This window comes from Melanaphis sacchari, unplaced genomic scaffold (assembly GCF_002803265.2).
Source record: "Melanaphis sacchari strain LSU unplaced genomic scaffold, SCAv2.0 Contig84_pilon_pilon, whole genome shotgun sequence".
Lineage (NCBI taxonomy): Eukaryota > Metazoa > Arthropoda > Insecta > Hemiptera > Aphididae > Melanaphis > Melanaphis sacchari.
The window spans coordinates 449,692-477,201 of NW_020271599.1; the positions used below are offsets into that span (position 1 = coordinate 449,692).

At 21.7% G+C, this 27,510-nt stretch overlaps 1 protein-coding gene across 1 annotated transcript in view; it reads right to left on the minus strand.

Annotated features, from left to right (window-relative positions):
- Positions 1-27,510, minus strand: part of LOC112602179 — a 73,838-nt gene that overhangs the window by 1,630 nt on the left and 44,698 nt on the right. The window contains exons 47-58 of the mRNA XM_025350136.1: positions 24,132-24,195; positions 14,725-14,781; positions 13,332-13,376; positions 12,528-12,575; positions 11,669-11,716; positions 10,210-10,254; positions 8,353-8,409; positions 7,010-7,072; positions 6,283-6,333; positions 4,027-4,083; positions 3,230-3,322; positions 1,375-1,409 (exon numbers count right to left, since the gene is read on the minus strand). Of these exons, the coding sequence (XP_025205921.1) occupies positions 1,375-1,409; positions 3,230-3,322; positions 4,027-4,083; positions 6,283-6,333; positions 7,010-7,072; positions 8,353-8,409; positions 10,210-10,254; positions 11,669-11,716; positions 12,528-12,575; positions 13,332-13,376; positions 14,725-14,781; positions 24,132-24,195 (663 nt within the window). The remainder of the gene's footprint in view (positions 1-1,374; positions 1,410-3,229; positions 3,323-4,026; positions 4,084-6,282; positions 6,334-7,009; positions 7,073-8,352; positions 8,410-10,209; positions 10,255-11,668; positions 11,717-12,527; positions 12,576-13,331; positions 13,377-14,724; positions 14,782-24,131; positions 24,196-27,510) is intronic.

A 27,510-nucleotide genomic window follows, 5' to 3' on the forward strand; every position in this document is an offset into this window, starting at 1 on the left:
GTCATTTTTATGAGTATTTTTTAAATTTATCATATAAATTTACTATAAGCTAAAAATATATTTTTTTTAAACTTTTGTACTACCATATAATGTTATGATACTTTAAGTTTAAATTTATGAACTATAAACCAATTACATTTATAGGTACTAAATTTAATGACAATGATTTACCTTCGACTAACATTACAAACGTTTCATTTGACACCGCTATAACTATAAAACAAAATACAAATTATTATTCTACCAGAAATTATTAATAAAGTTTATAGTTTAAAATTTTTTTAAGTATCGGGAAACGATAACAATATTTTATTTTAAATTTTATTGATTATATTTTATGATTAGATTCATAGACTACCTTAAAAGGCTCTTTTAAAATCGTTTAAATTAAATATCGTTTTATTTTGCTAATAATGTCTACATAATATATTGTTAATATTTTTTCATTATCCGTTGTTAAGTTTTAAAGTTAAGCTTATTTTATGATATTTTTGTATAAATAATTGTAAAAATATTTTATTTTACTGAAAATTAACTTAGATAGATACCTACCTAAAGTATTCAAAAATTATAAAGACATAGAATGTTAGAATTTTCGAGATGAAATCTAATTATCTACACTTATATGTTATAAATGAATACTTACCATTAATATTTTTCATATTATTACAGTAAAGCTGATAATCAGTATCGGAATGTTTTGGATAAGCTAAAAAGTAAAATGTTAAATTAAATTTAAAAAAAAAATGTAGTTACTATTTTTTAAATACTTAATGAATGATAAAAAATAACATTAATTTATTGAATCACGAATAAAATTCAGTGAAATACAAATTAATGATATACTAATTCGATAATATGTGTTTTAAAATTTAAAAATATAATTAATATTACATAGATATTTTATTTTTTAATATTTATATTAAAGAAACTCACTTTTTATTAAATTGTTAAAAATTTCTAAAGGTAATATTTCAGGTTGATTTTGGTTGATGGTTTTTGCTCGAGCCACTGTCAATTAAGATAAATTTTATTGAATGGTTGTTTAAATGTATTCGGAAAATTATAATTTATTTTAAATTAAAGTGTAATCATTATTACACTGACTGACCAATGGTCGCGTATTGTTTGTTTTAATTACATACACAATATATTTCATTCTTATTAATAGAAATTTTTGAAAATAAAGGATTAGTAATTGTGGCTAAACTATTTGAAAAAAAATTTACCTAAAAATTAAAACATTAATAGTAAATAAAGTACAATAGGTATATACAATAATAAATCATATCCACTATGTTTAATAAAATTATTAAAATAACGAAATCATAATATTATTAAATATAATTTACCAAGTTTATTTATTCTAATTACATAATCTTCACGTAATTCTTCTGGCATTGGTAAACCTAAATCGATTAAAATAAACAAATATTTTGGTTAAATACATAATAGTATCACATAAATAAAATAATAATTTTGAGGGCGATCGTAATTTGCACTACATTAGACTTTATCTACACCCATAAATAAAATATCGATCAAATTTTATTAGAACTTTTTAAATGAAATATAGCACAAGCTACATATGTTTTTATGAATATATTTTTATGACCATACTGAACATAACTTAAATTAAATATTGATGTGGATTACACATAGCCCATAATGTTATACCGTACCTTATTTTTATTTTAAGGGTCATTTGAGAAAATTACATTCGCCGAATTCAATTTTAATACGATTTGTTTGTTTATAACAATCTCAATTACATTATTAATTATTCAGAAAGTCTATTTTATTATACGATTAATAAATCATTTCATTACAATAATATCGGTGATTAAGTGCATACATGTTAAACAATAAACATTAATTTATTTTTAGAAACCACATTTGAAATATATTTTTTAATTATTTAAATTTTATTTTTTTCAACGTGTACCTAATATTATATATTTAAACAATTTCATTTAAATTACATTTAATAAAATAGTTCAATTTTCCGTGATCGAAATACAATAAAATATAATTATAAAAAATTTGCTTTTAAATTTGAACTCATGTATGCACTAGGTTTTGTAGATATTTGTTATATTTTCAAAAAAAAAAAAATATATATATATATATATATTCAAGGTACCTAAGTTTAATATATGTAATTAAAAATCAAAAACAAGAATTTGAATAATTATTATGCATTGTTGTAGTGCAAAAATGTGTTGAGCATGTTTATAATTCGTTACATATAAGTAATAATAATATTATAGAATTAATATGGATATAAAATTATAAAAATAATACATTATAAAACATAACCTACACCTATCATCATTTTTTTTTTTTTTATTCTACACATTTTATTAATTTAGCTACGTATATTATATGTATACCATTAAGATATTTAAATATATAATTGATTTGTTTAAATAAAAAATGCATTTTTTAATAAACTAATTATACTATCGTTAGTTGATTGTATTAATAATTTTTTTAACTTTAAGTCGATATTTGTATATGCGTGATGATGCATAGGTACAAAAATTAAATTTTATAAAGTTTATATTTTTATTTTACTTATTTTATTTATATGCAGATTCGTTATTTTAGGAACTAATCTGTATTCGGACGCAATCAGGATATTTATATTTGGGACGCAATACGGCAACATGGATTCGAATCGTAATTGGGTATCACCAATGGTCGCAATAACTCTAGAAAAATTCAAGCCAATTTGGTGTAAAAAAAATAGAATCCTATCCTGTTAAGCTATCCTTGCTTGAGATGTCATAGCTTCTTCACTAGCTCGCTCACTTACTTGAAATACTAACCGGATATGTACGATTACTAATAATCATTATTTGCGGTCAATCGCAAGATTCCTATGAAGTTAATAATAGTGACAATGTAAAAGACAAATCTATAACGAACCGTTTACCGTGGATTCACCTTGTATTATTATTATTCATATTAATTGTTTCTGATACCGCAGTTCGGCCCGCACTAATATTACAAAAAAAAAATAGATTTTTGGTTCCCCGCGCATGCCTTTGATGGCAGTACTACTGGTTACGACACTGCTTAAAGTTATTAAAATTCTAATTAAATTTAAATTGATCATGTTTGTCGTTCGTGGTACATGTATATTGTATAGTTATTTAATATTCTAATCAATAATTTGGTGATTTTATTTTAGATTTAAGTATTGTGTTTAAACAAATATGCTCACTGTTTTTGAACAATACAAATTCATCGTAAGTCATAGCTCCAGGTGTATTGGTATCAGTGGCTTCAGACGTTTTGTAATTCATAGCATGAAAATCTAAAAAAAAAAATTTATAGATGACGAGTTAATTATAACATTGTGAAGTATTTATTCACGATATTCGTTACATAGTATGGAAAATTAAAATTATTTTCGAAATGTGAATACTAGAATTAAATAAACCATTTATATTTAATACGAATAAAAGAAAAGGAAAAGTTAGTAGTGAAAACTTTTTAGAATAATTTGTGAAAGAGTTGTTTAAAGAATTGGTTGGATATTTTAATTCATAAAATGTTTATATACTTTTAAAAATATGATTTTTTTAAATCACATTTTTATGTATGTTGTATAGTATAGAATTATGTGCACTTATTTATTATACTTACTCATATACTGGTCTAAGAATAATAGCTGTTGCTTTGTTTCTTCATCACTATTTTTCACTAATAAATCACGTTAATTTTTTTTTTTTAATTATTAGCTTTATTTATACTTTGTATCAGTTTTTTTTATTAAACACAGCTGCTTTACAAGTAGTAATCATAATGTTTGGATAACGTAAAAATATATTATTATATATGGCTGATAATTGATATTAATCTATTATACAATTTTTAATTAGTAGAACTAGTATAATTATGACACAACTGTATGGTGCACTGAATACTAGTTGAATAAGTAAGTAATAAAAAATAATATGTATGTAAGCTGTATTTATATGAATATTAATAAGTAATAATCAATTGAAAACGACTTACATTTCTGAACAAAGCGGGTTTTATAATTGCCATAACTTTCATCTATTTGAGGTAACACTAAAAAAATATATAAATTATTCTTGTTATATTAAATTACAAAATTGCGGTAAAGTTTGATTAATCACAAATTAGTACTTATTTAATTTAATTAAAATGTTGCAATTTTTTTTTGCATGGCTTTTATTACACTGAGATGCTTTACATTAATGATATGTTCGCGGTCATATACGTTTTCAAACAAATTTGTACAAAACCGGAGCCATTACCATTTGTCATATTTAGTTTTAACCGGGAAAGGTTACAATATTCCAAACAATTATTACGATTATCAAATCAAAATGTCTTTAACGAAATTCGATCGTAATCTATCCTAACTTAAGCTAATTTTATGCGACTATCGGGTTCGATCGCAATAACAATCATTAACGGTAACATAAGTAATATATTTAAAATTGGCAAACTTCAAACGACTATAACTTCAAAACTAAGTCTGATGAGCGACGAGTTATGATAGTACCATCGTTCTTAAATCTTATTTCTGACTTCACCATATTTTTCAATATATTTAACTGTGTTAGTTGAAAGAAAAATAAGGGTGTCCAGTAAAGTAACAAAGTTCTGCAAATATGCAACGGTATTGTGAGGAAATACAATAACTGTGCTACTCTAAATCACAAGCAACATTTGTTATTACAAAAAACTTTAAATATTTTAATTTTTAATCAATAAACACATTTGAATACTTAATATAATAGCTAATAGATTACACGTACATTCCTTGTAAAGTATAAATAACTGAAGCGACACAATGGGTTCAACATCTAAAGTTAAAATAAATATAATATATAATAGGTATTTAGTATTATCTATAGTAAAATATGCATAATGTTAATAGTAAGTAAATTACTATGATATTATGTTAAAAAACTTACAGATTCCAAAACGTAATCGATTTTTGTATTCATCGTAAGTTTCAGATATTTGTGGAAAAACTGAAAAAAATAATAGATAGCACATTTTGATGATTGTATTTTTAAAATATTTTATTTTATTATTATTTATCATACATGATAACTGATGAGTAATTTTTAATAATAATATTGAGTATTAATATCAGCCATCCGTTTTAAGTATTTAAAACAAACTAGTCACAGCATTATTCTCGTAGATATTTTATTTTTTAAATTTTATATTCACTATGATAGGTAAATAAACTAACCTTGTCGATAATATAAGAATTCTTCTTCAATTAAAACAAATGCTGCTTCTAGATAAAAAATACGTTACCATTTACATTTTTTAATTTTATTTTTAGCTAAACTCATTTATGTCGATGTACTTAAATTATTTCTTAAAAAGTTAAATTATTACTTAAATTATTTATATTTAATAATTTAAAATTTATAGGTGCATACTCAAATAAAAAAATAAAACGATATTGGTTTTTAACGAATTTTAAAAATATGTTTTAGATTATCCTATTAAAAATTTTAAAATTCTAAATGAAAACCAATCAGTGGGTATGTGCTAATTTAAATTGTTATGTCAATGTCTCTAAAAAAAATCCGTTTTAATTAAAATTTTTGAGCAAAATTTTATGTGTTTAAGTGCTTAGTATATAATATATTAAAGCATATTTTTAAGAATTATAGTTCTATAGTGTATAGTCAGTTGACAACTGGTGGACCACATCTGGACCCAGAAACATTTTTATAATCCCTACAGGTCGTGTAATTATAAAATATATAATATAGCTTTTACATTAAATTTTAAATTTTTAAAATATCATGATGAATAAAAATATTTTTCATTTTTCTGGGTCACATTACGTAATTTTCTATACCTATTAAAAAATCTAATTTTCACCTTATAACATATTTTCTAATATTTTTTCTTTAATATATTTTTTTTGTGATTGTAATTTGGTACATTAATAACAATTATTTAATTAAATAAAATGAGTGTTCATTATTAATTTTTAATGTGTAAATAAAGTCATTAAAAATATTTTAGACCACAGGGAATTTGGCAAGTTTCAAAATATACCCACATAGAAATTAGTTGCTAACTCCTAGTATATTAAAGTATAATTTATAAGTCTCAAATTTTGCGTATAAAGTAATACCTAACTTTTAATGACAACTTGATGTGAATTATATAACCAGTAAAACTCAATGTAAATTGTTGAATGATGTAATATTGAACTATAATATATGTAGACCAATAAAATGAAATTTAATGTTTTTGACAACGTACCTGCATTTCTTATCTTATATTGTGGATACGATTCATATGGGAATGGAAATACTAAAAGAATAATTAAAACGATTTGTTTAATTATTAATTTATAATAAATGTATATAATTTCCACCACAAAAAATATTCGTTAAAAATATAAAGCTAATGTTTGAATAAACATAGTCGTTTAATCAATTGTTATTAAAAAATCCATCTATGGGTTTAAAATAAAACACGATTGAATATTAAATTATTTTTATACAACTTTCCTTACTCATTATGAAAGAATTATGTATTTATAAATATTATGTTAGGCAATTGTTGTAGATTTTAGAAATTACTTAAATTTAATAATTTAATTGTATACTCGAATATAATTTCAATTAATTTCAAAATAAGACAAGAAGATTATAATATTCACTAAATTAAAATTATTGGATACAATCTTCTAATGATATTTTATACCTTAATTAGGTTATACATTTAATATATGTATATTACACATTGCTGATTTTAATTTATGTTAAAAAAGATAATATATATAATATATAATTAATATTAAAAATCTCACTTTGGAAAAAGATATTGAACCATTTTTCATCTAATTTTAGATACTCTATAATCACAATTGCCAGATTAATATTTTATCATACCCAATTTTTATTATTAAAATTAGATAGCTATTATTTTATAATAACACTAATTATCATAAGTACTATATTTTATTTATGTATGAATAACGAACCTAATTTTGATTCACTAAGGCGTTTGTTATAGCTGTTGATATTTTCAAAAAATTCTGGGTACACTGCAAAACAAAAAGGTCTTTTAGTAAATTAATTGTAATTGTAAATATTCAATTTAAATAATAATATTGCCTAAGATGGTCGAGTGGATATAAAACATGTCAGAATTAATAATAAGATGTCCATGACCGCATAACCCAATTTATTCACTCATAATAAAATTGGCCATACATGTATGATATTATAATATGATACAAGATGTTATGATACAGTAGGGTTAAATTATTTCTTTTACCTCTAATAAAATATAATAAATAATACAAAAATTCTTAAATAATGAAGATTTCTGTTTTAATTAACTTACAACGTATTGCATTTTTAAAGTAATCATCCCAAGACGAATCGTTACTGGAAATTTCTAAAATGATGATAATTGCATATTAATTAATATTTTTTTTTAATAATACGTATGTGCTATGTGTAAATGTAATATTATTGAGTTAGCTAACTGATTATTATAATGTCGAGAAAAACTAAGATTAAAATAATTAAATCTTAATAATGAAACGTTAATATATTTTATGATCAATGTGTTATTATTATCAATGATGACCTATATTATTATGTGATATCATATAAATCTATAATTTGTGTATACTTAATGGTTTAAGAAAAATTATACAAATTATTGTCAAGAGAAAAGAATCAAAAAATATTATATCATTTTAAACATCTAATATTTAAAACTGAAATAAATCTATTGTAATGTACTAATGTGTAAGGATTAAGTCGATGTGAGTTATGACTTAGTGCTTTATTGGCAATTATATACACACCATATAATATATATATATATATATGTTTATTATATGGTGTATAAAACTACAATTAATAATTATAGAAATAAAATATTTTTAAAATGTAAATACGAGTAGGTACATAATTATAAACTTACCTAAAGTTTTAACGAAATTCAAATATGTTACTAATGTTTGTCCTAATTTCGGATAAAAAGCTGTTTCACAGAAATAATATGAATAAATAATCATCGCATTTATTAATTTAAGAACAAATAATACATTATATAAAATTATTATTAAACTGTACCAATTTTCATATCGTCGAATAAGTTTTTAGAGAAAACTCCATCATCGTTGATCAATCTGTTTGTTTGGTAATCTTAAAATATATTTTCATATAATGTATTTTTAGTATAAGTACATATAAAAAGTAAAAAATGTATTGAATAATGACTATATCATAAGATTTATAAGTAATAAGACATGTCAATTATACGTTTCATAAAAAAAATAAAACATAAATATTATTATTTAGTATTTACTTAATTTTAGTCTTCTTTCATTAAAATCTTCCCAACTTTCAAATAGTTTCGGAAAATCTAAAAACAAAAATGTCATGTTATGACTTATGAATATAATCAAAAATCTATTTAGGTATGTAAAACCATAAAAGTAATGATTATGAATAGAGATACTGAATTCTCAATTCTCAAAGAACATTGAATAGCATATTTTTGTTTTAAAAAGTTGATGGTAATACAATTAAAAGAAATTATAGTAACTACTATATCTAATATTTAGAATGCAAACAGATTAATAACCATTTAATTTTACATTTGTGCATGTAATAATGATTATTTTAAAAATTATTTTTTAATTTAAAATTTTATTATGAAATCTAATAATCATCGAAAATTTATTACATTTATTTTAAAGATTATTAAAAATTATTAATAGTAATAAATAACAATTACTTTTCAAAAAAACTATGATAAAAAATACATTAATAAAATTTACCTTGTGTTAAATCGTTATTAAACTCCGCTTCAGTCATAATGTGTTTTACTGAAAAATTAATTTGTCGAAATATTGTTACAACATATGTATTTATATTTTGTTTTAAGTCAGATTCTAAGAAATTCAATCGTAAGGACACAGGTACAAAATTGTAAATCCCTATTCATGGTTATTGTGTTAGAGAAATAGAGACACATATTAGATACAGCCCCATTGAGCAATACATTTTTAATTTGTTTTATCAAACATGAAAAATTTGTGAATTATGAAAATAAGTTTATGATTATTATATAATTTTATAAAATATACACGCTTCTAACAACGTTTTATTATTTTTATACACTATAGATTAGACACAGGTATTATTAAATATTTGTATTTTATGAATAAAATGTAATATATGGCAATGAAGGAATATAAAAATACTTACTTTCGATGGATAGGCCATCTGAAGTTTGATCTTTAGGAATTGTTTTGAATAAAACATCAATCAATTACAAATTAAACATATATATATATTCAATACAGAATACTATTTACAATTATTATGTGCTTAAAATAATGATTATAAAGTAATATTGGCTATTGTTTTATAGTCTATTAATTTTAGGTAATGTCTACTTTACGTAATGTATGTTATTTGTAAATGATGAAATATGAATAGAATATTTTGTAGTATTATTCTAATAATAAACTATAATAGTCTGTATTAATATATTTCTTTATAATATAACATACTAATATTTTCAAAGAATTGTTTGTATTTAGAATAATCCGTAGCTGTTATTGGATTTGGATAAACTGAAAAAAAATGTATTTTTTCTTGAGTTATGTTTATTTTTTAATACTTTTCAAGTAAAGTTTTTTATAAATTACAGCAAAATCGAATATATACCGTGAGTAGATACTAGGTACCTATTAAATGGTTTTGGATAAGAGACTTAATGGATACACCCTTTTTTAAAAGTATTCATAAATATTATTCGAGTGCATGATAAATATCATAATATAAGGATTATATATAAATAAATTGGTATTCGAACATAAAATGCGGAATAGTTTCACAAATTTTTATTTTTATTTTTTTGCGGATACTGATACCAATACAAAGCTTTGCTGTATTTTAAGGCACAACAAGCATCATAATAATAAAGAAATGCGTAAAACAGAAGAAATCAATCCCACTGTTTTATCGAATATTATTTTATTATCCATCATAGGAAGTTGGTGATATCTGCCGAGTTTATTCTACACTTAAACGTATAATGATAGAACTCTGTGTTATAATTTACAGATAAAAATTAGGTTATAACAAAACATATAATTAATATTTTGCATTAAATCATATAATATTATTATACAAGTATTGAAAAGAATCTTACTGGCTTTAAAACTAATGAAGGATTTAGTGTCCATAACCCCTAAACCTGAAAATTAAAATTAATTACATATTAATGAAAATTTTGAAATGTCAGTCTTTAATTCGTAGAATAGTTAAGTTAAATTAAAAAATTAAGCAATGTTTATGTTATTGTCTAATGAGCTAAGTATCGAATTAAATATAACTCTACAAAGTATAGATTATAAAGTAATGTAAATTAAATATTGAAAATTCTTATTGTTCTGTGCGCCTTAAATCAGTTTTTTTTATTATTAATCAAATTTTAAAATAATATTCTTTGTATTATATCATGGTATTTCAAAAAAAAATTTAAAATGCATTTGCATTTTACTTAGGTGAAATACATTATGGTTGTTACATACCAAATTGTTTGTGTATGGTTTTATACCTAATATATTAAGCGTACTACTTTTAAGAAAATTTATAAGTCGAAGCAGGGAAACAGGGATATTGATGTTAGTATTGCCAATACAAATAAATATATCTATAAAAAATCGTAGACAAAGTATATAAGTTTATGTTGACCACATTAGATTTATAAACATTTTTATTTCTGCTGTAAAAATATTTAAATTTTAATTGACTATAGAAAACAAATTCCTAATCTTAAATATTATTAAAATAATAAGATTATGTAACTAAAATTAAAATTATTATTAGAAAATAAGTAAATTACACAAATACGAGTACCTACATAAATAAAAATGTACAAAAAAAATAAATAAATTTAATGTATCATACCTAAGTTGATCATTCTTGCTTTATAGGTGTTATAATTTTCAGCTAGTCTTGGATAGTAAGCTATAAAATTATAATTTACATTTTTTGATTACCTATTATCTACTTCATATACATAAATATAAATGTATGTTTGTATGGAGTTTATAAGGAGCTATTGAACTGGCTCCCAAGATTTATGCATTGAGTTGGCTCCTTCAACATTTATTTTAAAAATTCAATAAAGTACGATTGATTGAGACAAACTCTGAGTACCGTGTATAATGATATCAGGAAAAACTCTCATATACATATAGATAGTTAAATAGTATAAAAACGACGATGGTTGTGACTGTTTAATGCGTTATCGGATTTACGATTAAATAATTTCAAACAGTTATCCGGCACTGTGTCGCTAAAAATATTAAAGTTGCGTACTATTTCAACTTTTATATTTAGAGAACCACTAGTTGAAAATTATATTAGGAGCCAATTCAATGTTCGATTAGATACTTTAACTAATAATGGGAGCTAATTCAATGGTCGCCAGTTTAAATAGTTAGAAAATATTGAGCAAATTAACACTAAATTTTGCACACATATTATTCGAGACTTAATAATTAAAATATGATGAAATTCGAGATAGAATGTATTCATTTTTTTTTTATAAGTAACTTAGTAATTAATTTAGTATTATATACACTGAAATAGAAAAGACTTACAAGTTTTAATTGAATCTAATTCATCGTGGTTGAAAATTGATGAACTGTCTAAAAAGTAAAAATCAATAAAATTATTAGATAAATAACATTTATTTTTAGAACGAAGTTGATAAATAAATAATACAACATTCTAAGTTAAGCTAGAGAGCATCTTCTTGCAATATTAAAATAATTGACAGTGTACGTTTTTTTTTTAAAAGATATTCTCACTGCTTTTATTCTAGTAATATTTTTATTTTTAAGTATTTTCTATATATTTTAATATTAAAAATATAAATTCAAATAATATTTTATTTAATGTAAAAAACTGTCAAATGTTTAACAACCATTTAAAAAATATGAAACAAAGCAAATCCTAAGATAAATTGTTTGTGTTTAAAATGTATTAAACATATTATTTATTACCTATTGCTTTATTTTTATATTCACATTGTGAATATTGGTTATAATATAAAAACAGGGGCGCCCATTGATTCAATTTTTTTTTTTTTTTGGGGGGGGGGGGGCCAAAAATTTCAAAAAAAGTTTCAAAATATAAGCTAAATAAACGTTTAATTTACGATTAATCTTGTGTATACCTACCAAGTCGTAAATTCGACTTAGTATACTATGTATACTATACATATTTTATTTCAAATCCCTATAGTGATAGAGGAAAAAATAATTTGTATGCTCTTTAAGTAATTAGATAATATTTAAAATGGTAATAGGTACTTATTATAAGATTTATTATTTTTCCAGAGAGGTGGGGGGTGGCAAGTGTCTCGTCTTACACGGGCGCCAATTTATAAGAATATTGTTTTTTCAAAATATATCAATACAATATAATGTTAATAACTATTATGTGAAAACTTCTTACTCTTAAATTGTTCTAAATCAATGTCGGAATCAAATGCTCTTGGGAAATCTAAAAATAAAATATGAATTAATAAATATTTATATCAGTAGCGAAGCCAAAAGCGAGCATGAGTGAATAATTTCTCTCCCTAAAAATACCTGGCCCATCCATAGACCCACCCTCAAATTTTAAGATTTACATAAAAACCTAGTTAATATAAATATAACTTACAATAAACAATAAAACATAATTTATAATTATTCCAATATTTCTAATATTATTTTATTTTATTATGTAAATAATTAAAAGTATGTATATAAATTTTTTTATTAAATTAAATATAATTATTATGATTTATTATTTTGATTTATACATAATTTATAATTATGTGTGTATGTGTATTAGTGTATTATGGTTTAAATATGATATTGTAAATTAATCAGGTGGTATAACATAGAAAGCATTAACAAAGTTTGGATTTTATTTTATGAAGAGAGACCTAAAATGATGAACATTTTGTTTTTTTTTTTTAACTTTTTGTATGAACGAAATTATTTATTATCTATTATTTTAACAAAAATGGTATTGTGGTTTAGACTTCATACATTCGTTCTCTGCGTAGGATTTTGGTAGAAAGCGTACAAAAAAGATTTTACACCTTATATTAGGTATATCCTCTAGTTGGCTCTACCAGGTATAAAATTCTTATATATTTTATATATTCCTATTATATTATAATTACCTAAAAGCCCTAATAAATTTCCTAGAGCTGCGTCTGGTCTTAAAGTTATATAACATATAATAATAAAATTTAATCTCACTTACGGTCTTGAAATAGTTTATAAAGTTCTTTAGGTGAACTTGTGTAGCCTGAAAAATTATATTACTATACTAGAAATCATAATATAATCAGGTATTGTTATAGAAATTATTAAAAGATTTAAAACAGTAAATTTTAATTTATATAAATCATACATTTATTAAAGTATTAACTTATAAATCATTTATACAGTAACGTCATTTTTATAATATTAATTTCAATAATTCTAAGTTTTTTGGGGTGTATATCTATACATAATCTATAGATTATTAATAGAATTCCTTAAATTTTGTTTTAAAAATCAATAAAAAGTTTCATGGATAAAAATGTAAAATTTTTACTAGCCAGAAACAGCTTGAACTATTATCAGCTAAATAATTTGAGAGATATAAATTGGAAATTTGGGAATGTTAGCAATACAAGATGGAATAAACAAGGATCAATGGAAATAGGGAATACAACAATTTTCTTTGGCTGATCCAACAATTATGTAATACAAGTAAATAGTGGTTTTGGTGTGGAAAAAATGTATAGTATCTGCAATTAAGGACTTAAAAGTAATTAATTCTAGAATAACAGTGTTAATAATACAAGCAATGTGGTTCGATTTAGAATTTGTTAACTTACATGCCTGACAAAAGAGAAAAGGAATGAGTGAAAATATAAGTTTTATTCACTGTTAGAATTATTTATCTTAAAGGAAATACTTGTGGAGTATACACTAATTTTACTTAGGCGATTTTAATATAAGCATTAGTAGAAAAGAAAAACAATACATTTACAATTTACATAGCTAATATGATATCAGAAATCAAATAATAATGGATATTCATTGATATTGAATCAGTGACAAGAAAAGGATTAAAAATATGTAACTTACTGTCTCCCTGTATGAGAGTACATACAGGTACCTAGAGATGATTCGATGGGTCGCTTTATTAGTCAGACAGACTGTATACTAATGAATTCTAGATTTAGTAACTTTTTGTTAAATTTATCATTTATAAAATATTCATCCTTCGTCAAATTTATAAAAAAATTATTTAACAATTATAAATTTAATAATAAAAATGTGATAAGTATATTTTTTGATTACTATATATCTTATGATTTAATGTATTTGAGCGTTTTTCTTATCTATGTTAATAGAATTGTTCAAAATGGTGTTAAGCAATACACCACCGAAAAAAGACTATTGGAAGTATAGGATAAAGGAAGATATAGAAAAAGGAAAGCCAAAAATGAATTGGAAAGAAGCATCATGAGATGAAGAAAAATGGAGACAAATGTGTTGGGTGGTAGTCATGTAAGTCAAAATCACAGAAGAATAATATACACTGAGAATGTAAAGTGTAAGTAAATACAATAATTTAACATATTATTATTCAAATAATTTACCCAAAAATAAAAATTCTTCCAATATATTGTCTTGAATATTTCTTAGTTCAAATTTTTCTGTAAAAATTTCACAAAAAAAAATTGTATAAAAAATAAAATTTTTAATCATTAACAATAATAATATTATAGATTATATTAAATTTATAAATTATACTGATTGAAATATAAGTATAATACATTCAAATATTGATCTTAATAAATAATAATGATAAATATTAAATTTAATCTTAAAACTATGAATATTAAATCATACTATATAATTTAAAATCATTTATGTAGGAATCGTAACTTCGCATTGGATGTGGATAAGCTGAAAAAATTCACAAGAAACATTTTTAAAAATCTATACTGCATGATAAATATTATGTTATGGTTATCATGACATTTTTAATTAATTAAAGACATTTATTGTAAAAGTAATATAGAAATATCAATATTGTATTTAGTATTGTATACATATACTTATTATATATTATCATAAAAAAATACTCATCATTTATTTTAATATGTTAAAGTTTGAAATAGTATATTTTTACGCTACAGAATCGCAACGTTAAATATATTTTATATACAATAAATGGTATGTATATTTAATTGGAAGTCAGCTACGATGGTTTTTCAGGTTGATGATTATTATTATATTTTAGTGGACAACAATTTTGATACTTATTTATGAGTTTTCAAAGTTCTATAAGTTCATTGAGAACAAATAATTCTATACAATTTTGGACTTTGCAAGTAAATATATTATTAGACTCATCATTTTGATAAATATAATAATTATTATGAAACATAAAAAATGTAAGCTGAAACATTTTATTTTTGGTTAAAAATTCCATTGAAATGAAATCGGTAAGTATTATAAGTATATTATACATATAATGTGGTGCAAAATTAATATGGAAATTGGTGGGTATAAATATTGTTAGATATTGTAAAAATCAAAAAAATATCTTACTTGCTTTAAAGTATCGAAATAAGTTACGGGGAAAAGCGATTAGCTCTAAAAATAAAAATAAAAATAATACATTATCTAAGATTATAATACAAATAATTAGTCTTAAATGTACTTTAAAAATAATAAAATTGTATAGATATTATATAATATTAAATATATATATATATATACGTATATATAATATAATATATAATATATTATATTATATATATTATTTATATTTTAAGATATTATTTTCTAATTATCTTTTATGCTCTATGTTATTAAGAAAATTGTGCCAAAATATTCTTCTCCACAAAATGAAAAAAAAAAAAATTAATAAATAATAATAATTTTTATTGTTTTTCAAAAAAAAAAAAAAATGATTCTTTTATGATAAAATGGTTTTTACTAAAATTCAACTTTAATTTTTAAAGTGGACTTTATATTTTAAGTAAACAACTGATTTTTATTAATGATTAATAATATTTAAAATACTCGCTAATAAAGTGATTATTCAATATCATGATTGCAATACTATACAATACATTGTCACCGCCGGAACGGCGAGACAACAATTGTTATTGGAGACACGTTATTTTTATTACCAAATTCTGGACAGTTTCGTAGATGTAGATTATGCAAATCTCAGAAGTCTTCTGCCATAGTTATTAATATTATTACATTAAAACGTTTAATGTTTAATTTATTTTGTAACTATGCGATAAGATTAAACCGTAAAATATTATAACACAGGATAACATCAATCTAATCTACATTATAATTATTATGTTCTCTTGTCTACGATTCAAATCAATATTGAAATATTTTATAATGCACATTATGATCATTTCCATGTAAAATATAAATACACATTTTTCATTTTACATATCATGATATAAGAAATTCTAAAAACTTTTAGCTATAATAATATATTAAAAATTATGTAGGTATAGCTACTTAGAGATTTCATTCTTGTCTCATATTCCACATAGGTTTCATTTATTGATATAAAATAAGCTGAAATATAATGTAAATATTATTGTTATTATTTATTTATTAAAACTATCTAAATATTTATGCAAAGCAGAAATTTTAAATTTTTGAAACGAATCATTATTTAAGTATGAATTCAAGAATTTATATCATATAATGTTTAATTCGATCTAATAAATACGCAGTATGAACCTAACGTTCTATTTATTTATTTATTTTTTTTTTTTGAAAAAAACTTACAATCTTAAAAAAATTTAAATATGTGTGTTAACGGTTGATTAAAACTAATAGTAATAATGAAAGATATACATAAATGATTAATAACGAATTTAATGAATACTATCACTTACATAAATGAAAAAAAATTTGGAAAGTTATTCTCGTATAAATTGTAAATTACAACTGTTATGGACCATATATAATATCATAAGTATTAGGTATCTAATAAATTATTGAAATTATGGTATCCTATGAATCACGAAAAAAAGAAAAATAATATACTTATAGCATATCAGTGAACTAATTGATTTGAGGACTAAACCCTCCCGAATATAAAATTAACCTCTATTTAGTTAATTAGATTTTTAATATAAAGTTTATTTTATTCATGAAAATAATAATGCTTATGTAAAAAATAAAACCAAAATTTTCTAATACGTTTACCTAATCAAATTAAACATTTTTTTTTATTAATCTATATTATTTTTATGATGCGCTTTTATTTGAATAATATATGTAATATTTGTCAGCTTAAACGATAAAAACATAAAATAATATTATTTTCTAGATTAATAAATAATTATTGAATAATAAAGCTCAACATCATATTTTCATCATAGACTAATATTTACGTTTGTTATCTTTTAGTGTATTATTATCGCTGGATTTGATAAAATTATAAGTAAAAACTTAAAATTTCGGAATATTCGTTGTAAAATTTCAATCTCTTTAATTTGATAATAAATCTTGTCGATAATATATTATGTACATAAGCGTATGATATTAATGCCTAAACTATTTAAGATAAAAAATTTTAAATATATTTTTTAAATAATAAGTTATAACTTATCTTGTTGAATCATTTTTAAGCCTATCGAAACCAACGTGTTTTTAATACAAAAACATACACCATAAAACTAAAACACTCATGTCTCGTGAAATACTCGTAGGTAGATTCCGAAATATATCTTTATTTAAAAGATGAAGACTTTATGCAGGTTGCATCGGACTTTGATTTTAATAACAGCGTTCTTAGAAGTTATTACTAACGTCTATGTATCAAAAATTTGTGAAAATTTGTATGTCATTTTTAAAATTAATTAAAAAATTTCGGTCGAATGTGAACGAAAAAAAAATTAAAATCCATAGACTATTATTCGAGACGTGATTGTTTCGTGATTTTTGTTCGTTGAATTGTTTAGATTTTATTTTTTTGAAAGAATATTTTACGGCCATCACTCCACGCAACTATAAAATACTCAAATATTAATAAAAAATCGGTTTCAACAGCTTTAAAATTGATCTCAGATGATATATTTGTGCATAAAATATTATTGACTATATTATATTATTATAATTATCTATTTTATTTATACCTTTTTTAAGTGATGTATATAAAATGTTATCCATAATTTCTGATATTTCTAAAAATGTCATAAACAATTACACTTATTTCAAAAAATAAATCTTAAAAGAGCAAAATAAGTTTCTTTTTATCTATGAATATCACTATAAACTCTGGATGCATATTATAATTAAGTGAATATATAACAAAAATATTAATAGTTAGGTAGCAATAAAAAAATCATTTGAGTAAACACACTTAATTAATTGATTTTTTCATTACTCCGTTGTAATTAAATAACAGAAATCTTTATTGCTTTAAAATTCTATACATCTAAAGTGATTTTATTGTAGTTAATTTTTTTTACTTTTATTTAACATAAACAGTCTATACGGTTTACACAATAAGTTTATATGTTGAAACTAATTAAGACATGAACAATTTAAATTAAGTAGCCAACCATTAGTGATTCTTGGCTATTAGAAGTTAATTTAACATTAGCATTAGATCATTGTATAATAGAAATATATTATTATACATATTTATAATTTTTATTTTTTATTAATAGTTTTTATGAAATAAATTATTACACGTTGTGTACTATTATTTTAAGTTCTATACAGCATACACAATTAAAAATAATATTGTTACTAAAATAGAATCATTCAAAACTTTTTATTAAATATTATTTATTATTGTATATTGTATAAACATATTATATTGTACTTCAATATTTGTCACATAATTGTTTTTATTGATTTTCATTTCTTTTATTAAAATATAGATTATTAGTTATTAGTGTTATTACATTATAATATTAAATGTTATAGTTATCATGATTAAAATCCGGATTGTTATATTTTTACATATCGTTATTGAGTTTATGCAGTCTTATGAGAGTTAAACATGTAGACAATTTTTTCGATACTCAGTTCATATGAAAAAGTATTTGTTGCGTATTTGAAAATATTTCATGGGTTAAGTTATAATAAAAAAACTATAAACACCTTAATTATAATCACCTTTAAAAAAAATGGATAGAACCGTTTAACAAAAAGACATTATTTTAATTATTATTTTAGTGAAATAATTTTGTTATTTGCAAGTATATACTTGACTACTGTCAAAAAAAAAAAAAAAATGTTGATATTGATTTTTATTAATTATTTTTGTATATGTTTCTAGTTTTTAAGAGAATATCAAGAAATATTTTCAAGATATTTAAGAGAATATAAATCCGGAATTTAATCATTAGTATTTCATTAGTATAATTTTATTGAGCTTATTATGGCGTTTAAATTAAAAAAATAAATAATGATATATTAAATCTTACCTTTTGTTTTTATTATCAACCAATGATTAACAAAATTATTATATGATTGAAAAACTATCGGAAAGACTAAAAAACAGTAAAATTGTTAGAAAAATTTATCATTTGTTTAATATTTATTTCGTTTGTTAAGATTATGTAATCACTTCACGTATACGATTGGAGCCAATGTATGGCAATTTAAGTGATTGCGGCGGAATTTTAGTTTGTGCACATCAAATTTTCTCGCAAACGAGTATATAATATAATATTAAACAAATACTTTATAGGTATAAATGAAACAACTTACAATCTATAAATGAATTAAATTCATCATTAGTCATCATCTGCAGTACTAAAATAATAAGCAAATTAACTGTCAAAACATATTTTCTCAAAATATTATAATACGTAATTTATTTTTTATAAACTAAACTTTAAAATTATTTTAGGTAATAGTATTTTATTATTGTTAACTTACATAAATTCTCAATTTTATCTTCAAGTTCTTGATAAGGTTCAGATCTTTCAATAACTGTTAAAATATATATATATATATATAATATCACATTGTTATAAAATAAATATTAAAAAAAATGTAATATTAAATATTAATGAAGAAATAAATGTCTAAGTATAATACTGTTAGTCTGAATTAATTTTTTTTTTTTTTTTAATCATTACTTGTGATTATATTATTGTGATTGTGTCCAGTTAGAAATATTAAGATAGATATGTTGGTAATAATAATTGCAATATTAATTATTAATTGATACAGAAAAACGTAAAAGTAGGTACATGTACACTGTTACTAAAAATAGGCAATAATTAACTAAGTACTAGTAACTCATTTGATTTCTTATGTAGGCACAACCAAATAATAGTGTAAATATATATAAATAATCTAATACTCCTAATATATATTTCAATAATAATATTTAATCAACTATATAATTATGCTTAAATATTTTTTCAGGAGGTTCCAGTACATTTCAAATTAAATAAATGATTAAGACATTGATCATCTCAACATCGTATTATGTATAATATAATTATATATATATATATATTAATATTTTAAGTTAGGTAAATAAACTTTACTTTCTAAAAAATTTCTGTTTTCAATAATTGATTGGTATTTCTCATCTTTATAATCGGGGCGTTGAAGTACCTTGTAAACTAAAACAGAAATTATTAAACTTTTCGTTGTATTACCTAAACTTTGTTTAATATGAAAACAATTAAATTATGAATTTAGTTATGCTTAATGTTATTATGTTTAATATAATTTAATACCAATAAACGAATAAAATAAACAAAATTATAAAATGCATTCGTATTACAATTTAATAATTAATTTATTCACGTACCTATGTTTTTAATCCTAAATTCATATCTTTTTTCAAACAGATTGGGATAAACTGAAAAAAACACGCATAATTTGAGCAAGAAAAAACAAATGGAAAAAATATATATTCATTATGGTTAACAGCTCGTTTTAAAGTGATTTATTTCCTACGAACAGCATTTTATTTTTATTTATATAGATTTAATTAGTTATTTTTAATTTCTTAAGTCTTAATATTATACCTAATATATTATATTCTAAGTTTCAACTTCATTACATAGAGCTATGATATGTATAATATGATATATAAGTAATATTTTCTAAAATTTATCATTGCTTAGTTATTGAATTTTGTTGTATTGAATAAATAAAAAAATATTGCCATGCATGTGTTAATATAGTAGTTTTGATAATTAATCAATTGACAGTGAATTTTATATAAATACAAATTATGAAATAATCAATAATCTTAATAAAAAGTAATATTTGTGTACAATAGTTTACATACAATAATATGTATTGGATGTAACAATAAATTATTATACAAAAGTACAATTAATATTTTTACTATAAAATAGTAATAAAATTTATTTTAAGGAAAAAGAGACTTTCAGCATATATTATTATTATTCTGTTTTACATACGTATTATATCTCAAAATAATGGGCGGAATATGTATATGTCATATGGTTTTTTTTCAATAGCCATTAATATTATAACAACTATGATAGCTCAACAATTTATTATAAAAGGTGGAAACAGAGAATATTAATAACAATATATTATATAATAAATCCAATATGAAAGAAATTATAATTTTGATCGTAGTTATAGATTTTATTTTGAGTGTGGAGTAGAGGTTAAATGATAAATTAAAAGATTTAAGAGATTTATTAAAATTAGGTGTTTAGCCAGCAAAACAAGACAATATAATAAAATATGGGAAAGGTCATAGACATATTCATGCATATGGCATTCACTAAGCATGTTCCACCATCCTCGATCCATTATTATAATATTTCATATAAGAAATTGTCTGTGGTGATACAAATGTCTTTTTTTTCGAGTAAAAACTACCATCTTTTATTGTAAATTATTTAAGAGATGATTTTTTTAATATATATCAATGTATATATTGTGTCGAAGTTATAATTGTAAAGTTAGTTTATGAGTATTTTATATTAAATGTAAGTATTTTAAAATATAATCTCTAAGTAAATTATGTAAATTTGAAAATAAATATTTGAATAAATGCATTATTTAAGGGTATTGGAACTAAGGAGAGTGGTAGGTTTAGATTAATGAATCACTCAATATAGTGGAAGTTAAAAATAAAATTCAAAATTAAATGTGTTATATCTTACTTCCTTTTAAAAAACTAAATACATCGTATGGAATGGGGTCTATGTCTAAAAACAAAAATATAACACTTTGTATAATCAATTAATATAAATAACTCGATTAATACATAATTCTAGAATAAATACTAAATTGAATTCTAATAAAAAAGTAAGTTAAAAAGAATATACGTAATAAATAAATTTGACTGAACCGGTATATACGTTAAGATTATTAAGAGTTGACTGTATTTATAATATTATTAAGCCTAGATAAATTTACCTAAATATTTCATTTTTGCCTCATGTTCTTCGTAGTTTTCATTTGCTAGTGGAAAGTTGGCTAAAAAATATTATTACTATTATTTTATCGTTTTTTTTTTTTATTAACCAATTAAATTTAAGGTATAATTCTGTAAATAACTATATAAGTCCGTAATTCGAATTCCATATATTTAGTTGACGTAGAAAACTACTAATTGAAACTTTGTTATTTTAGTTATAATATGTACAATTTTGTATAAATTATAGTAAATAGTACTAAATACTTAGTTCATTTAAAATAAAAATTTTAAATAATATAATAGTATATAATTAAAAAAAAAACCCAAATTATAATTATTAATTAAAACAGTAAATTAAATATAAAATAGTAATAAAAGTGATCAATAATCATCATATAGATACAAATGTTTACAGACAGCTAACAATTATTTATATTTATTTAAATGTAATAATCGCAGTTTAATCTATCCAATGGATAATATGAATCACCGCATACTGTATAAAATTTTTTTTAGACATCCATTAATAAAGCTATCACTTAATGCTAATTTTGCTTAAATTTACTTATTTTGGTTAAAAACCTATTACCTGATTTCATTAATTATAAGTAGTGACTGCTTTATTTGTAAGATTTTGATTAAAAATATTTTTAATTAAATAATCGGTATAAGATAAAGCAATATTAATACCACATATAATTAAGTAAGCATATATAAAAGGTATAATAATTCGAAAATCATCTTAGCAGACGTAAAATATCTATTTAACGTAAATATAAATTAATACAAATAAAGGTTTTCTGCAAAAACCAGACATATCTGTTTTTTTCAAAATTTTTGTTGTATAAATCAGAAATATATGTTTTATAACTAAGAAGTAGGTGTAACAGATTATAAAATATAGTTTGATAGATTTTTAGATTAATCCTTTATATAATATAATTATAGTTTTTATAGTAAATGTACTAGTCTGTTTTTTTTTTTTTGTGCAAGAATCAGATAATTCTGAACTTAATTGATTTTTGCTGTAATTAATTGTCACATTTTAACGTAATAAGTAAATATAAGTAGTAAGCATACATTTTACAATTTGGATAATGTCAAATGTAGTTTTATTTTATTTTAATCAAAATAAAATGATACATTTTTTCATTGAAAAAAAAATTGATAATTGTGTGGAAAACACAGGTATAACTTATAATTCCTTGTGGTTCAAATTCATTATTTTATGAAATGTATACAGAACTCGATGAATAGTGTCTATATATTTCCATTGTTTAGACCTTTCAATAAATTTAAAATTGTAAATAAGTTGAAATTTAAAAAAATTGTTTCAAATCATAGAAATGATTTTTTGATCGTCTTGAAAAGTTTTAAAAAGTGGATTTTCCCAGTATTTACAGCAAATTGTTTAAATTATATAAACAAGGATATAGAATATCATAAAATATTTTTATTTTAATGGTGTTTTGTCAATAAGTTGAGATATTAGGTCAAACAGGGTAATTTCATTAAACTACTGAACTTAAGGTATTGATGATATTATAAAATATATCATCCAAATATTAAAATACTATCAATACGAATGATATAATCAAACTGGATAAAATAGTATACGGATAAATAACGTACCTATTTTAATTGCATTAAAGTCGTCCTCTTCGAGTACTTCATTGATATCTAAAAATATTAAATACTATGAATTAAAATATATGATTAGAAAATCATTAAAAAAAAAAAAAAATGATTTGGTGTATAAATATGATTACCTATACTATTCATTAAATTTAAATCAAAATAATTGATTCATTTTTGATTTGTCAACACAAATATAGATTTTTAAAAATTGAAATATTATGTATAATTTATATAATTTTGAAATAATATTAAAATTCTGAATAGAAGATATATTTTAAAATATTTAATAATATATTATATATTCGTATTATATAAAGTTTTATTATATGTGGTCTGGTGTGGCGCAATGGTTGACCTCAGTCACTTATGTTCTGGGGTCAAGCATCAGCCGGTGTCGCTAGTTGTTGGATGGGTGACCACCCGAATTCTTAGCGATGAATCCATGGCGCACACACACATACATAGTTTCACACATTACTTTTAATAATAGTTTGTATAAGTTTTTAGTTCGCTTTAATTACATTAAAAATATCGTACTTTCTGTTTCCATCCTCTTCTTATAAGTTGCATAAGTAATATCAAATTGTCTTGGGAACTCTAATAAAAAAATATTTTTCCATTTTTAGTTCTAAACATATTATTGTGCTATTATAATTTTTTTTATTTAGATTTCAACTTAACGTAAACATAAAAATCGAGGAACTCGGTCTGTTGTACAAATGGATTCGATTATACCTCAGTATAATTGAAAATAAACTGTAAATTGTTTCTGGTTACTTATGCGTATGAATATATTATTTTATTGAATTTTAATTTTTGTTTATTTTATTATTTCCTATTAATAAAAGAGAATTTCTACAGCCAAGTATATCGCTGTAATGGTTCTGAAATTTAGTACGAGTACATAGATAATCCCAGACTCATAAATGTACAGTTGAACATTTTCGTCTTTAAGAAGAGTTCACATAGGACTTTGTTAAATATAATATTCTGGTTATGGTTATCTCGTTAAATGTATATAACTTATTGTTTCATTAGTACTTCAGAAAATTATTACCATATTTTGTTCTAAATTTTTTTAAATTATAAGCAGGTAGGTATGAGTTATTAGTGTAGTCTTTATTATTTTATTGGGCAAGACTTACTTCGTTTGTACTCTATGAATTCATTACTAGACAGCTTCAGTGCATCTAAATAAAATTAATATTATTTAATGACTGTATTGTGCGAATACATTTTTATTATTATTAACTAGGTACTTATTTTATTCACATTCGGAGAATATGCATAAATTACAATACCATTAAAATGTACTGCCAAAATATATTAAAAGTTATAAAATTAAGCGAGTAATTTATTAGTTAGTATTAAACCATACAGTACACTCTTATTTTATAACAAAAAACATTAGATCTAGAAACATTTGTTTAGTTAATGATACATGTAATTAATCCATTACAAATTAACATTAATTGTTAGGTAATAGATATTTTGGATTTTTATAAGCTAATTAATATAACAATAATATTCATAGTATTGATTAGATTAAGATCATTTAAACAAAGTTTCTAAAAAGTCACAAACAACAGCATGCTTAATAATTGTCAAGTATTTGGTTATTATTTTATTCTTAAATTGTATATATAATTAATATATTTAAACGTATAAATTTGAATTGTTTTTTAATAATAATAACATTTTAATAAAAATAAGTATGAAGTATAATTAAATAACTATTCTTTATATTTATTTACGCTTACCTATAACACTTCGATAGACAATTTCATTTTCGGCATATTTTAGTACTTTGATGTTAAAGTAAATAAAATAAACAAAATTAAATATTATTATATTTACATTCACAAACTAATGAATAATTAAAAAAATATGCAAATCTATTAAAAGTTAAATAGTAGGATTTGTTTTGAGGTCTATTATTCTTGTCTTGAATGTTCATACATCTACTAACATATGATTCTAATCTAAAATTATAATCATAATGTGATATAATTTAAATTTTACTATAAAAAAAAATATATTTAGGTATATTTAGTTATTTTTTATTTTTTATTATTGCTTTTTTGCAATTTAATATATTTAGGCTTCCTATTCATGTCAAAAAATTTATTTTATAATATGTAATATATTACCTATATTACTTATATCTTGGGCTCAGATTTTGTAGCATATACTTCTTTTGAGGAGAGTGTAATAAAAATAAAATTATTAAATATAAATACGTTTTGAATCGTTCTGATTTCAGTGAAGTAAACTTGTTTTTGCTGTTTTCCACAAAACTTGCTTTTTCCCCTATTTGTTTCTTTTTTTCTCAATTTCTACTTATTTTTCTTAAAAATTTAACTTATTTATAAGTTATGGACTAAAAATACTATATTATTATTGCCAGAAATTATAAAACCGGTGAAAAACTAGTAATAAATAGATGACTGATAAAATAACTATCGTTATTGTGCCGATATTGAATAGTTTTAAAATTATCTGAATTATACCTGCGTACTATCGCGTAACTATCGCGTATTTACTATGCGTAAATATCAATCAGTGGGGTAAAGTATTCTAAGTAATTTTTCTTTAACTGTTATTAGCACCCAATAGGATAAGTTTAATGAAAGTAACTTGATCAAATATATGATCATAAATTCCTTTTTTAATATTTAATTTTATGTGTAATTTAATTTAATTTTTTTAGAATTAAATTTAATAAATGCTTTTTTTTCTTTTTTTTTTGCTAAGGATTTGTTTTGCTAAAAAATCCAAGCCCTACTGGCTACTTATATTTAACAATATTTTAGTATAACATAATTTATTTTCTTATTGCAATATATATTATGGTGACATAAACCGCGAGGAGATGTAAGGTAATGTAGGAGGAAGGAAATAGTAGGGTATATGCCAACGCTTTTCTTTTTATTTCATTGTTTTTTAATTGTTTATTAATTAATAATTTTTACATTAGTAAAATGTTGAACTTTTTCAGTTTAAATATTGACAAAAATTCTAAATTTTAGATTAAATATTATGAAAAAAATTAAATATCTGATAGATAATATTTTTTTTTTCTTTAAATAAACTTGGGATAACGCTTGTTTTTTGGGGTTAAATGTGGAATTATATATATATAGAAACATATTTCAGGCCATATTGAAGTAAAGATATAATATTATAGATGTTCCAACAATTCTTTTAATAAAAATACGAAGAACATCGAAAAAAACATTATAAGTGATGAATTATTTTACTACATCCATACGTAGTTAAACCATTCATATAATTTTTATATTGATTCAAATTTATTCAAAATTGATTATATTTACCTAAGTAGGTAAATATAATACTAAGAAAACAATATACA